Below are 15,389 nucleotides of genomic sequence, written 5' to 3' on the forward strand. Positions count from 1 at the left end.
CTCGCGCGATATTAATCATCAAAAAATCATCTTAGTTTCATGGAAAATAACTCCATCTCCTTGTTTAGAATATAACATGTTAGCGTTCTACGTCGGTTCGACAAGTGCATCATCACTTAGTGTTAATTCTCAAATTGTTCCTCTCAAATCACCATATAATTTTATGTCTCGAGATATTTCGTATCCATTGGTGAGTTCTTGTAATGGCTTGTTATGTCTGGTGTATAGTTTCACAATATTTATATGGAATCCCGCTATTCGAAAATACAAAACTGTTCAAAAGCCCGATCATTATGTGTTGCAACGTGTTGATCCTTACCATCCTTACAATTCAAAACTATATGTGTACGAATCAACATTGTATGGGTTCGTGTATGATTCTGGATGTGATGATTATAAGATAATCGCTACATTTGTGATTAATGCAAAAGATAGTCGTTATATTGTTGGAATATACTCGGTGAATAATGAGTCTTGGGAAAAGATCGACTCTGTTCCTGCTGGTTATCACTTGTTCGATCAGAATTCAGTTTCATTAGATGGTACGATTAACATGATGGCGACTAGATCGGTTCAAGAAAGTGGTGATAGTGCATTTAATAGGTTTGTGATTATTTCTTTGTCTGTGGCTGATGAGAAATTTGTTGTAACACCGGTCCCATTGCAATATTGTGGGAGTCATATGAAATTGTCTAATTTTGCTAATCATCTCTATCATTCTGTGTTTGTTAAGATGGATTTCTTGCTGTGTTCCCTCGAGAAAGATGGAGAACGGTGGACGTGGACTAACGTCATGAAAATTCCAACATTACCCTCATTCGTTGGAATTGAAAAGCACAAAAAATGGTACTTGGATGATATAATATGTTTGAAGGAAAATGAGAATATCTTGTGGAGGAAAACAAATGGTGATTTTCTAGAGTACAATGTGCGGAAACGAGAAGTGAATGAGTTTACCTTGAATCAAATTTCGCCTGCTACTGATTCATCCATTTTGTTCGCAGGAAGTTTGGCTAACTTGAGAATTCTGTGGGACTAGAAGTTCGCGGAAAGTTTATTTTCATTGGGAACTAGTATTGACTATCAAACTGTATTTTTGTTATATTTTAGCTTAAATTTTCCCAGATTATCAATAATATGTGGTTTGTAGGGGTATATTTATTGAAAAAGCAAAACGGATTGAGGGCAAATATAGATTATTTCGACAGTAGAAAGGAAAATATGATCCTTTTCCATTGTTATTATTGCTGATCTCTCATGCTATTTTATTCTTCGAGTTTAGCATTACATGTTGTCTCTTTGGATTTGATTTAGATTATCTTGTAGGATTAGATTTCATGGATCATAGCTTGATGTCTTTCAACTTTTGTTTTACTTTTATTATCCCAACTCGAGTTTTTGAATCATAAACCACAAATTCATTCTTATTGGGAAACTTCAATTAGTGTCAGGGGCGGATGGGGGTGAAGGTGTTCAGTTAACCCCTCGATAAAAAGTTACACTATATATATAAATAAGTTTATTTTTTTTAACGTATATATAGATTTTGAACTTCACAAGGGATTATCTCAAAAGGATGCCTATGAAGATAATCGATAATATCATGGAGAGATATTGGGACGGAAGAATCCCTATAAAAAAGTTTGAATTATTAGAGTACTTTGATGATTCTCATAAAGTTCTCCCTAAGATTAATAAGTGGCTGAACATTGCACTTCAGAATGGTGTAAAAGATCTCGTCTTTAGAGTTCCTAAATTTCCATTACCTATTTTCACAATCTTGGCAGCAGAATCATTAAGAGAATTGGTTGTGAGTAGGTGTGATCTAATTAGCAATAATTAAACTATTGTCGTTAAATAGGGGTCGCTAAAGATATTTTTAATGTACTGGCAGAGAATAATAATTTAGGTATATTTTTTACTTTTAATTCTTGAAAATTAGGTAGATGTGGTAGCTTTATCAAATAAATAAGATGACTTTTAAGTATATTGAATTTAATTGATATCAGCCTATCCCTATAGTAACACAGTTAGGCTCAAATATTTTTAAATTGTGAAATTGTAAGGCTCAATAGATGCATGTTAGTCAATTGAGTTTGCTGGACCTTTAAAAAGAGAGAGATTTAATTCAAGACTTATAATATGTAATTATGGGATTTAAATGTAAGACTTATTTCAATATTTTCTGTTAGAAATATTATATTTCCTTATAGCACATTCAAAATAGTAGAAAATTAAAGAATTCCATATCCTTCGTAAAACTTATCCATTGTATAATACATCATTATTTTATTTTTAATATATATAATAAATTTTAGATTCACACAATTCAATATGGTGTCAAATTGGACATACTGTAAGCTCAAATTTGACTATCACCAAGCAACACAATATTTTCACATACTTGATCCAAGAATATTTTTTTGAGTTAATGATAAAAAATGTGTCCATACAATCATCTTTTTCGTAAATTTCATATCTCAACTATCTGTTATATATTTTCTTATTTATCTATCTAAACTAACACTTTTCATTATATTAAAACACACTTCGATATTGAGTTGATCTACATGTGCATGTTGTTGATTGAGAATTATATTTGGCCAACTCAACATTGCTTTAAACCTCACAAAAAAATGATATTTAAATATATATGACCATTAATTAACTCAAAAAAGTTAAAATAAGATGAAAAATGGCCCGTATTTTAATAAAGATGTCATACTTCTACAGTTCTACTAATATTTTTAATGCGTTCAGACAATTTAACTAGTATATTACTATATTGAATAGTATTTATTATTTAAGTAAGTATTTAAATTAAGAAAAGGAGTAGTTGAGTGGTTGCTGCCACGTTTACTTTTTAAAAATAGCACAAAAGTTTGAATCTGCTTATATTTTCTCCATCTCAAAATTTAAGATTGACTCTTAAAATTACAAAATAAATTTTGAATATTTATATAATTATAAAATTTTTCATTAAGTACAAAATATCAAATTCAAAATAAAAAAATATTATGGAATATAAACATAGTATTTTTTATTCCATTATATGTTTTTAAGAATTATAATTTTAAAAAGGGTTACATAAATTAAAAGGGAGAAGAAAAAACTGTGTGGCTCAAATTAATTTACACTTTATTTATAATTTACCAAAAAGTCTGGAGGGAACTCCAAAGTCAATCATCCAAAGACTTCCACCTCGCCACCCCTCTATTTTTAATCAATAATTTTATATTCGAGCATATTTCTTTTGTTGAATATCATCTTTAGAAATGAATTCTGCAAAATGTAAATTCAATTTTAATTAAATTCTAAGGATAATATTAAATATTGAGTGGAAAATTGAAATTATGAATTATTTTGTAAAATATAAATTTATGAATTAAATTTGTAAGTTTTTAAAAGATTGAAATCATAAACTTGAAATTGAATTTTATTTTAAAGAGAATTTGAGATTTGAAATCATAATATAAAATTAAAGTTGAAATCTTGTTCAAAAACTAGAAATAAAAATTGATTTAAAATTAAAACTTCAAATTTGAGCTTCACGCCTAGTTAAAGTTTCACATTTTAGTAGTTTGTTTCATTTATATTAATTTACGTGACACATTTTTTTTTAATTTATCTAAAAAAGTTTTTCATATTTTTTATAATAAAAAATAATTAAACTTTAAAATTTTTAAATAAAATAATTTATAATCACATAAATAACCAAAAACTATTTTACGCGATAAATTTCAAAAAGGGTAACGACTATGGAGGGGGTAACATTTTGGGATGATTTGGGGAAAAGACAAAAAGAAAGTAGCTGCTGAACTAACCAATAGTTTGATAAGGTGTGTAAAAATAATATTGCATATAATATGTTAATTATATTAAGATTATTTATTATGCAATATTTGATTTAATATATTAACAAAATTTATAACATAATTTCTTTAAAAAATTAAAAAAATATCCTTTCATAAGTCCGATAAAAAAATGTATAAAATATTTTAAGATATAATTATGTTTTTAATCATATAAATGCAGCATACATTATGTTAATATCATGATTTCCTATATATTAATTATATGTAGCATAATAGTATCAAATAGAGTGTAGTACTATACAAAGCTAATTGGTGAGGTTATTTTTTCTGATACATTTTACTAAACAATCTTTAAGAATTTACCAAAGACAATTTCACTATCTTCTCAAAATAATAAGAATAAAGTTGCATATACATTATCCGCTTCGAGCCTTTGAATAAAATTAAATACACATTATCCTCTCCGATCTATTAAAAAAACTTTATGGCTGAAATTAATTTACACTTCCTTTCCAACTTGTCTAATAAAAGATGAACACCAATAAAAATTGGAGTGAACTCCAAAAGTCCACTATCCATAGACTTCCCCATATCTCTCTTTCTTCTCACCTTCTCCACAACCCCAAATCTAGAAGATTTTTGCTTCAATGGAAAATCAAAGCCAAACAATAAACCAATTAGCTGAAACAAAAATTCCCCAAGAATTGCTTCAATTTTCATCCCTCCCAGATGACATCATCATTGAAATTCTCTTGAGGTTACCAGTAAAATCTCTCTTGAAATTAAGTTGTGTTTCAAAATCTTTGCTTTCTTTACTCTCAACTCCACATTTTATCAACACCCAGATCAAATTTTCTGTTAAACAATCCAAAAATGTGAATCTTAGACTTGTTATAGTAGCTTCAGTATCTGGTTTAGTGGGTAAAATGTGCTCTGTTTACTCTCTAATCTGTGAAAATTCCTCTGTAAATGTTGCTAAAATTGATTACCCTTTGAAACCCCCTTTTGGATCTGCAAAATTTTTGGGTTCTTGTAATGGGTTGATCTGTTTAACACCAATGTCATTTAAACTGATGCTATGGAACCCATCTACTGGAAAACACAAGGAATTTCAAGATTCATTTGTTAAATGGGCTGTTAATTGTTATATTAGATATGGGTTTGGTTATGATAGTGTTAATGATGATTATAAGGTGGTTAAAATCTTCAGTTTTTCGCGAAATGAGGGGAAATTTGAGAATAGGGTGAAGATTTATAGCTTAAAGGATGATTCTTGGAAAATGGGTGAGGGTTTTTATAGTGGTTATGTAAATGCACAATCAGGGATGTTTTTGAATGGATCTCTTCATTGGGAGGTAAGCCATTGTCGTGATTCTGTTGGTTCTTCGGAGATTATGACTTTGGATTTGTCTACGGAGACGTATGGGGTAATGGCATTGCCTGATTGTGGAAATAAGAATACTAGTTGGATGTTGAGTGTTTTAGGTGGATGTCTAGTTGCTTGTTGTAACTATTATCCAGATAGGACGGATATGTGGGTGATGAAAGAGTATGGTGTGGAGAAGTCATGGACTAAAATGGTTTCTGATCTCACGGCTCCCTTTGGTCGTTTGGGTTATATATCTCCTTTGTCTGTGTCAGAGAATGGTGATGAAGTTTTAGTGAAGCTTGGTACTAATATAAGTTTGTACACTAGGAGGAACGCTTCACATAAATCCTTGGACATTGATTCATCAGGTTGTTGTCTTCAAGTACAAGCGATTACTTACATTGAGAGTCTTGCTTCACCTCATGTTGGTGAATAAGTAATTAGCTCGAGAGATTATGACATATAATAGGATAGTGGCGTTGCTTAGTTGTGCAAATGGGAACTTTCGTTGGATGTTAAGGTGTTTTAGGTAGATATCTAGTTGCCTGTTGCAACTATTATCTGGATAGGAAGGATCTATGGGTGATGAAGGTTTAGTGAACGATTTATACAAATCCTCAAAGATTCATGCAAGCAGTTACTTACATTGAGAGCCTTGTGTTGGTGATAAGTAATTTAGCTTACAGTTTGTGCTTTTCTTTCTGAAAATTTACTAGTTAGGTTGCGTTCGATGTTGTATATTTGGATGTTTTGTCTAGTTAAACGATTGTCACATGTATTATTAATGTTTACTTCTTGTTTTATACTACTTGTCTCAATCTTCTTGCAAAGTTGTTGATAAGCCAAATTGATACTACATTGTAATGCAGATTGATAGTTTTGGTTGATCAGATATCACAACTTACAAACATGTTTTTGCATATTAGGGTGTCTGGTTTTTATTGGTGAGTGAAACATACTTTTACCAGTGGTACTTGAAGCAAGTCAGGTGAAAATGCCATATGGAATCATCTAAACATGCCACATGTATTTCTTTTTTTAATATTAATGAAACTCACCCATTTAAATGTCTTAGATTTTGTTGTCCATTAATCTCAAGGGTATATTTGAATCAAAAAACAAATATTAAGGATATTTGGATCCAAAAATTAACGGAGGACACTTACGAGCTATTTTCAATATGTTAGAAAGCATTTTTAGCCCCTTTTTAAAAATAACTCTTCGGTATTCCTAAGTATTTTTTCGATAAAAATTCACACCCACTCGATGTTTACATTAAAACAAATAATTTAACTTTATAAATTTAAAATTGAACTAACAATAAGTCCTTCAATGTAAATCGTAGTAAATACGTCTTATTGTTCTGATATTAGTTTTCCCAATGGTCCTTTGTAAATTTTTTTTAATTAGCGCTTTTTTTTACTTTCTAATCATACCTTGTGAAATTATTTGATTTGTCTAATCACAAAGATGAATGACAACAACAAAAACTATGTTAATAAGCGACAAGACTGCCGCTTTAATTGTTTTATTCTTTACTTATTTCTCACCACTAACTTATTAAAGTTTATAAATTTTTACATGATTTCAAGTTAAAATTATAATGTAACTAAGCTCGTTAAAAGTTTATACACTATCATATCACAAAAACACTTAAAATATCTTGATTTTTTGAATTTTCTACTTGAAATATCAGGTGTGTGAGTTTTCACTTAAATTATCACTAATTTATCAAAACACACTTTAATCATCGTTCAGGTAGAAAAAGGAAATAATTGATATAATTAATGTGTGTTATGATAAATAGTTGGTGATTGTTCAATATTGATGTGTGTTTTAATGTAAATGGAGTGACAATTTAAATGGATAACTAATGAAATAATGAATACTTAGGTATGAAATTCGAAAAAAAAAGAATTGATTAGTTAGATGTGTTCATTTATCATTAACTCATTTTTTTCTTGGATCAATTAATTATGTGAAAATATTGTTTTGCTTAATTGGTAATAGTCAAATTTGAGCTTAGTGTCTATTGCACCTTATTGAATTGGATGAACTCGAAGTTTATTGTATATATTAAAAATAAAATAATGATGTATTCATGTTTAAGTCTAATTTAATTACACGAAGTAAATTATACAATACATAAGTTTACGAAAATATATGGAATTCTTTACTTTTCTACTGGTTTGAATGTGCTATAAGGTAAATTATATTCCTAATAGAATCTATTGAAATAAGTCTTACATTTAAATCCCATCATTACATACTTTAAGTCATGAATTAAACCTCTTTTTTTTCTTTCTAAAGGTCCATATATAGCTAATTTTCACAATTTTGAGCTAGCTGTGTTATAGGTTGATATCAATTAAATTAAATTAAATATACTTAAAGTCAACTTAATTAATTAATAAAGTTTCCACGTATACCTAATTTTGAAGAACTAATGGTAAAAAACATACCAAAATTATTGTTTCCTCCATTTTATATTAGTTATCCACGTTACTATCAATAATTATCTCAAATTACTTGTCCATTTATCGAATTAAGATAAAATTAATTTTAAAAAATTATTTTAAGCCTTTAATTAATATTTTTGAAAAAATAAAAAATAAACAAGCTTATAGAGTTTTGAAAAAGTTTGTTTTTTCAAAAGGATTGCATTAATTACCTTTTTTTTTTGTTTTTTTCCTTTCAAAATTGTCACTTCGTTTTTTTTTTAAAGAAAATTTATGCGAAATGAGAGTATCAACGCTCTCAATTAATATGTCCTATACGATTCTATTAATGTGAACAAAACTTCTACATAAATAATGCATGCTTAATACTTAGTATTGATGGATAAAGGATAAATTAGTAAAATTATTTATTTTATTTATGATTTTTTGCAGGCACTACATACAGAAGCATGTGCTAACACAAACTCAATTATGTTATTTTTTTTGTTTCAATTTATTTGACATATATAGAATTTGGAGAGTTTAATATGATTTTTAGATATTTTAAGTTGTTAATTTCTGTAATTTAATATATTTTTTTTTACGTAATTTTTAAAGGTATTCATAGCCTTGCTTCTTTTCGGCCAAATCATGATTTCATTTTGCTTCTCCCGATTATCGAATCTGATCGACTCGACTCTTTTTCCTACCCCCGATCTCTCACTTCGTTTCGTTCTTCTTTTGTACCGTCGCTTGAATGAAAGATACCCGACGAGGGCTTTCGAACAACTTTAGAAAAGTGCTTGATAGAGACCTTAACGTTAGGGATAAAGCCTTTCTTTCATAACCAAATGAAACTGTCTAAGGTGAAGATCCAAGACTGATGGGTACAGGATCCGGTGGTACTTTTTATTGATCACAAATCCAGTGGTATATTACTTCCTCGATCCCAATTTATGCAGCACTGATAAAATTTTAAGAGTCAAATAATTTTTTTATATATATTTTAAATACTTTAAATTGTTAATTATTATGCTTTATAGTACTTTTTACGTAATATTCAAGTATATAACAGATTTTAAAAAAATAAGACAAATAAATTAAAATAAAAAAATACAAAAAATTATAAATACCTTCAATCAGAAGCAAGCATGTGGACATACTGTTGACACCCAATTTTGACCCTCCGCAACGCAAATTAGTTATCAAGTTTCTTTAAATTTTGAACATTTTTGAAATAATTAACTTTTATAAAAAAACAAAGATATTTTCATCTTATTCTTAACTATTTTTATCTTTTTGTAAATTTTAATATAATATACATATTTCTATATAACTATATCTTTGATTACTATTTATGTGGTTATTCGAAAATCATCTCAAAAGATTTTATTTTTTACTAAATACAATGTTAGTTAGGTTAATTTAATTATAGTTTGTATTTTTGAAAATTTTAGTTTTTACTAAAAAAACAACATTCTCCCACATTGAAAATTGATGAGGAATTTGGAATTTTTGGAGCCTATATAAATGCTCATATTCTCACTAAGAAAGGAGAAGAAGTGGGAGGTTTTTTAGCCATCTCAAAGTTAAAATTTTTTCTTAACTTGACTGGGATTTTGGACTCTTGTCCTCAGCCTAAAAGTTGTGAAAATTTCTAGCTTTCAATCTATATTTTTCTTCAAGGATAATATGAGATTGAAGTTGAAATTTAGGCTAAGAACAATATTCTTATAATATCGAACCCACGAAGGTTCGAATCTAAATTTTTAATTTTTTTTTTGTGGATTGGAGTTCCATCAAACTCTTGGGTGGTGGTGAAGTTGTCTTCCGCTTGTCGTCTTCAGTCTCACTGCCGGAAAGAGATAAAATATTTTCTCAGATTTATTTTATTTAATTATTTCATGTTTTATATTTAGTTGATTCGTAGTCTTATTTTTTTTTAGTTAACATGTATTAAGAATAATTATATTAATGATAGAAATTTCTTATAGTTAGCATATGTTAAAATTAATTAGCTATCACGTGTTAATTATTTTTTCAAGTAGTTTTCTTTGACAATATAGATTTTTATGTTTTCAATTTCTTTTTTAACATGATTTAGATAACAAAAATATGCTTAAAGTTGTTATTTAATTATAACTTTTATGATCTAATTGATTTAATTTTTTCTTTAAAATTTGAGCTAGTATAGCGTATATATTAAATCCGTGTTCTTTAGTTACTTGAATATATTTCTTCTTTCCTTTCCTTTGACTACATATATGCATGTTTTAGTCACTTCTAGGACGCCCATCAATTGATAACTTAAAATATCATGATATATTTCTTGGTTTATCTTAAAATGAATAAATGCTTATGCAATTTTATTTTGGTTCATGCGATATCAATTCGAGTCCATCTTTGGACTCCATCTTTGCATATCATTGAGTTTTGAATCTCCCATCATCTTGCTTGAATGGCTGGAAAATTGACAAATAGAAAGAAAGCTAATATACATGGTTTGAATATTGATATTGGGTTGTATGCACGGAATAGAGGTGGAAAACAGTGTCATATACACTAATATACAGCATCTATACAGTTCGATATGTAAGAAAATAATGTTCTATACACTGATATACAGTGTATATATAGTCTGTTACACAGTGATACACAACAGATACATGGAACAAACCGGTGGTATACTTGATATACCGAAATAATGTTGTATATACTGTATACAACGTATATACAGTCTGATATACAGTGTATATACAACTGCGATATACAATGAAATTATGCTTAAGACCCAAAACGTAGATAGCCCAACAACTTAGTCCAGACGTATAGAAACTAAGTGTCGGGCTATATTTTTATGTGTTATTTATTATTTATTTATATTAATTTGGGTTGTAATAATTTATTTACTTATATTATTTATGTTTGTTTAGATATTAATTTTAATTTGTTTTAACTTAATTAGAATCCCTAAAGATAAACCAATTCATGTTAATTTACTCTTTAAATGATTTTCTACCTTTACTTAGTTATTTGATAAACTTTCATTTTTTTATACACATGTATATTATTTTCAATGTTTAAGTTTGATCATTTTTTCTAAAAAAAATAATAAAACTTAAAGTCTTCGTTTCTTTTAAATTAATATTTTCAAAAGTTAGTCAAATAATTTTTCAAATCGTCGGATAACCGCATGTTAGCGGTCACTTTGAATGCTTAACACCTTCTCAAAGTGGAAATAAGAACCTCGTACCTTTTTCTCTGAATTTTTAAGACTTAAATCTATTAGAGTCTTTTAAATTAAGTTTTCTTAATTTCTTTAAAAAATTAAGTGGCGACTCTTCTTTCCTAATAATTAATTTTTTCTCTAAAAAGTTAAAATTAATTTTAAACCGTCTTTTTCCGACATAACACATACAACTTTTTTTTAGCCGCTTCTATATAATATACATATAAAAATAATATGATAAATAATGATATAGTCATGATAATGACAATATTGATGCTCGTGACAATCTTTATTGTTGAGACGGCATATAAGCATCTATGCGGTTTGTCATTTTCTTTATTCAGACTTTGCAGCCTGCAACTTTAATCTAATGATGATTTTCCAAATAAAGAATAAGGCCGGTCGCTAGGTACTTCGCTCGTAGGTGAGTTATGTAGGTATTAAAGTATATATAAGTTATATCATGTTTGAGAGCTTAAAAGGTAAATTATTCATGTATAAAATTAATATTGTATTTGTTTTTTTTTTCTATTTAGAAATATACATAATCAATATATCTATGAGTTATGAGGGGATCTAGGAATTATTTTATGCAGAATAGAAGGTGGAATTACTAATTTCTGCATAACTAATATATATATTCCCTCATAACTAATCTATACATTACTAATACCTGCGTAACTCTTACGAGCTATCGAACGACCCCTAGGTGGTCTAATAATACCCAACTCATCAGTATATAAGGACCTCATGAAAATGATTGAGCCATATGAGCATTTCACTGTACATTCTTCTAAACTTTTTTCTTTTCCCTTTCTTAGTTTGTTCAAGCCAAAAGGTACCTACAAAGATGGAAGTAAAGAACAAGTATGTTACAATCAAAGCTAACATAAATGGTGCACCAAAAGAGTCCGACTTTGAGATAAAAGTCGAAAACGTTTCACTTATCGTTGAGTCAGAGTCTAAGGATGTTGTTGTCAAGAACCTATTTGTATCAATTGATCCGTATCAGATAAACCGGATGAAGAGCCAAAGTTCGTCACAAGGAGCGATAAATTATGCAACTGCTATTACTCCTGGAGAGTGCATTGACACTTATGGTGTAGGAAGAGTGTTAGTTTCTCATCGACCTGAATTCAAGAAAGGTGACTTGGTAGCAGGGCTACTTACCTGGGGAGAGTACAGTATAGTAAAGGAAGGTTCATTGTTGAATAAGTTGGATCCTAATCTGGGATTTCCGTTGTCTTACCATGTCGGAATTTTTGGATTCAGTGGAATTACTGCCTATGCTGGATTCCTCGAAGTGTGTAAGCCGAAGCCAGGGGAGAAAGTTTTCGTGTCTGCTGCTTCAGGTTCAATAGGACATTTAGTAGGACAGTATGCTAAATTACTTGGATGTTATGTTGTTGGCTCTGCTGGTAGTCAAGAAAAGGTAAGTTTACTCAAGGAGAAACTTGGATTCGACGATGCATTCAATTATAAACAAGAAACTGACCTTAAATCGGCTCTCAAAAGGTGTTTCCCTCAAGGAATTGATGTCTACTTTGACAATGTGGGAGGCAGGATGCTAGAAGCAGCAGTGGCAAACATGAACTCATTCGGTAGAGTGGCTATCTGTGGGGTTATTTCTGAGTACACGAATGCTAGCACACGAGCTGCTCCAGAGATGTTGGATATAGTCTACAAGAGGATTACCATTCAAGGATTCCTAGCAGCTGATCTCATGAATGTGTATGCAGATTTCCTGTCGAAAACAGTGGAGTACCTTCAAGCTGGAAAACTTAAGGTCATTGAAGATGTCTCACAAGATGTTGAAAGCATTCCCGCTGCTTTTATTGGACTGTTCAATGGCGATAATATAGGCAAAAAGATTGTCAAAGTTGCAGATGAGTGAAAAAAAAATAAAGATTCATGATTGTTGGTCAATTTATTCATGAATTAGGAGTCAAGAACTTACTTCCGTTATATTAGCGAACAATATCTTGTCTGTGCTTCTTTCAAGTTGTCCATTTGAAAATTCATCTTCTGCATCAAACTAATTTGATCTTTGCACACTCAGATTCTTGTTAGTTTTTCCTTTCATGAATCCTAGGTTGAAACTAAGTGTGCCTCAACCCCAAATTAGTTAAGTCTGTTTGGGGAGGAAGCACCATAACTAAAGTTTGATATGATAATAAATAATGAAAATAAATTAGACACGAGAATTTTACGTGGAAACCCTCAAACAGATAGAGGGGAAAAACCACGGGGTAAAAGGATTTTATTATTCAAATATGGGAGTACACTGCTCTCAAATACAAGGAGAAAACAACAATTAACATTCTTCTCTTGTAAAAGGAACAACTCACTAAAGAGGACATTCAATACTACAATATTTATCTTGGTGTATAACTCTCTTTGTATTCTTTCACTCACTTTTTGGGATGAATCAAATAAGTGCACGAGGCCCTCTATTTATAGGAGGATGAAAACGCGTAAAAATATTTACGCGTTAATTTCCTTTCTGTCAAAAAGGGGCAGCAACTTTTTTGTCTTGGACGGTGCTTTCTTGCCAACTTTTTTGGTGCAACATTCTTTGACTTTCTTGCAAAGTCGACCTTTAGATCAACTAAACAAAGTGCAAAAGTACATCTTTAGCAACTACTTCAAGACCACTACAATATAAAGCAATATCTTCAGTCCCTATCAACGTAGAGACCAACTATTATGGATCTCATACTGAAATAGCAGCCCAAGGAATTAAATTCGGGGGGTGGGTCAATCTGAATTCATTTAAATAAGGAAAGAGACAACTATTTAGAATGTTTCTGAAAAGTTGTATCCCTTTGTACTAAATAAAAGAGAAGAGACACAACTATTCAGATTGTTTCTGAAAAGTTGTATCCTTTACTTCTATATAAGAGCAGTCTTAAGAAAAAAGAAGAGATGCTTTTAATTCTTGCTTTCTTCCTTCTCCAATTCCTAAAAGTTCTATTGAAGATTCTTGTGTAGACTTCTTCTCCAAAAGGAACAAACTTCTGTAACAGATACGCGATTATAGACTGTGACTATTTTTGGTGTAGTTCGTGTTTCATAAATATGTGATTACACTGTTAGACTAGTGAAACAAATTCAATGATCCTACAAACTATGTGTTTGAGTAGATTCTTCAGCAGCAAAGTAAATGACGATTAGAGCAGAAGCTACAAACTTGAGCTCGTCTGGTGACACGTGTACAAGCTTCTTAGTAACGTCAATAGCCTTATCAACCTGCTAAGAGGAAAGACGTCATAGATGGCACAGGAGAGAACTTTTTTCATCTACTTCAGTGATAGCCTCGGATCATATGCATTACTAGATACCAAACATTTTGTAGTAATCTTGATAAATATAAACTAATTGTTAGCTGAGCAATTCTCGTTCTACTATACAAGGCGGTACAGCTCATTCATAGCAACAAAAGGGTATCAAAGCTTGTTCATTTCTTCGAGAGTAATAACACTCAGCAGATTAGCTGATATAGGATGATATAAGAATTTGAACTCACACCATATGCATCATCAAATTTCCTTAGTACTCCAATCACATCTACTAACTGTGAGAAATTCCTTTTCAGATCTGCATCATCATCTGACAAGTCATATGGTTGCAAAGATGAGTCATTCGAGGACTCGGAAGTTTCACTTGGTTTATCCTCATCATTTAGTCACTTGGGAAATGCTAATGCAACATTCCTAGCCATTTTTCAGATCAAATGGTTAGCACTTTCCAACCTACCTGTTAGCAACCACAAAAGATATGAGAAGAATTAATGTTGAACAACAGTAAGAGTGAAATTTTACAGCTAACTGTTTCAAGAATTCAGTGCATTGCATCCTTGGTTGCATCTAAATCTTCTTTAGACATCTTCTCTAAGCAAAGGCCTAATGCAGCAGTTATATATGGATCTTAAGTTAACGAACCATAAAAAACATCGAGTAGAGAAAGTACAGATCTCAGTTTTCTCAACCAAAAAAAAGTGCAAAATTTACAGCTATAAGAAAAGAAAAGGAATATAGGCTTGCTGCTCAATTGAAGTTGATTGCACAAACTTCCGTTTGGACCAAGCTGTGACAAGATGCTGAACAGTCTCTGAGAGATCACAGAGATCACAAGCTTTTACTGATGAGGAATTTTCAGGGGAACACTGAAAAACAGCAAAGTGAAGAATCCATCTCAAGCCATTACTAGGGAATTCTTTCCACAGTAAAATTTCTAGAGAAACGTGGAACTGAAAGAGAAAATTGAAGAAAAGGCTCATCAAAATAATGCATAGTGAATATTCACAAAATCAAGTGAGCTTCAATATCACTTCATTATCAATATCACAAACCAGTGTCTATTGAAATGTTTTATTTTGAATGGAAAGAAGACCTCTGATTCATGATTAATGTTGTTAATACAACACTTGGTATTACATTACTCACCTTCCTGATCCATTCTTCTTAAACTTTGTTTCTATTATGATGCTAGTACATTAGTGTTTTCTATCTTGATACTCTATTGGAACTAACTCATGT

At 30.3% G+C, this 15,389-nt stretch overlaps 2 protein-coding genes and 1 long non-coding RNA gene across 3 annotated transcripts; all 3 read left to right on the forward strand.

Moving 5' to 3' along the window:
• The first annotated feature begins 58 nt into the window (after window positions 1-58).
• On the forward strand, window positions 59-1,155 carry LOC129881900 (uncharacterized). Its single transcript, XR_008765702.1, has 2 exons — window positions 59-190; window positions 1,005-1,155. It is a non-coding gene; the product is annotated as an uncharacterized LOC129881900 (long non-coding RNA).
• A 3,201-nt stretch (window positions 1,156-4,356) lies between these two features.
• LOC129881901 (F-box/kelch-repeat protein At3g23880-like) lies at window positions 4,357-6,014 on the forward strand. The gene has a single exon (XM_055956015.1). The coding sequence runs from the start codon at window positions 4,463-4,465 to the stop codon at window positions 5,618-5,620; it is 1,158 nt and encodes a 385-aa protein (XP_055811990.1). The 5' UTR covers window positions 4,357-4,462; the 3' UTR covers window positions 5,621-6,014.
• Window positions 6,015-11,632: 5,618 nt separating this feature from the next.
• Window positions 11,633-12,902, forward strand: LOC129881902 (NADP-dependent alkenal double bond reductase P2-like). Its single transcript, XM_055956016.1, has one exon. It carries the CDS (start codon window positions 11,702-11,704, stop codon window positions 12,743-12,745), a length of 1,044 nt encoding a protein of 347 aa, XP_055811991.1. The 5' UTR covers window positions 11,633-11,701; the 3' UTR covers window positions 12,746-12,902.
• Window positions 12,903-15,389: the final 2,487 nt, after the last annotated feature.

Source organism: Solanum dulcamara, chromosome 3 (genome assembly GCF_947179165.1).
Source record: "Solanum dulcamara chromosome 3, daSolDulc1.2, whole genome shotgun sequence".
NCBI classification, from domain to species: Eukaryota; Viridiplantae; Streptophyta; class Magnoliopsida; order Solanales; family Solanaceae; genus Solanum; species Solanum dulcamara.

Excerpts from the sequence above, each read along its gene's own strand:
- LOC129881901 (XM_055956015.1), top strand. The coding sequence starts at position 4,463 with ATGGAAAATCAAAGCCAAACAATAAACCAATTAGCTGAAACAAAAATT.
- LOC129881902 (XM_055956016.1), top strand. The coding sequence starts at position 11,702 with ATGGAAGTAAAGAACAAGTATGTTACAATCAAAGCTAACATAAATGGT.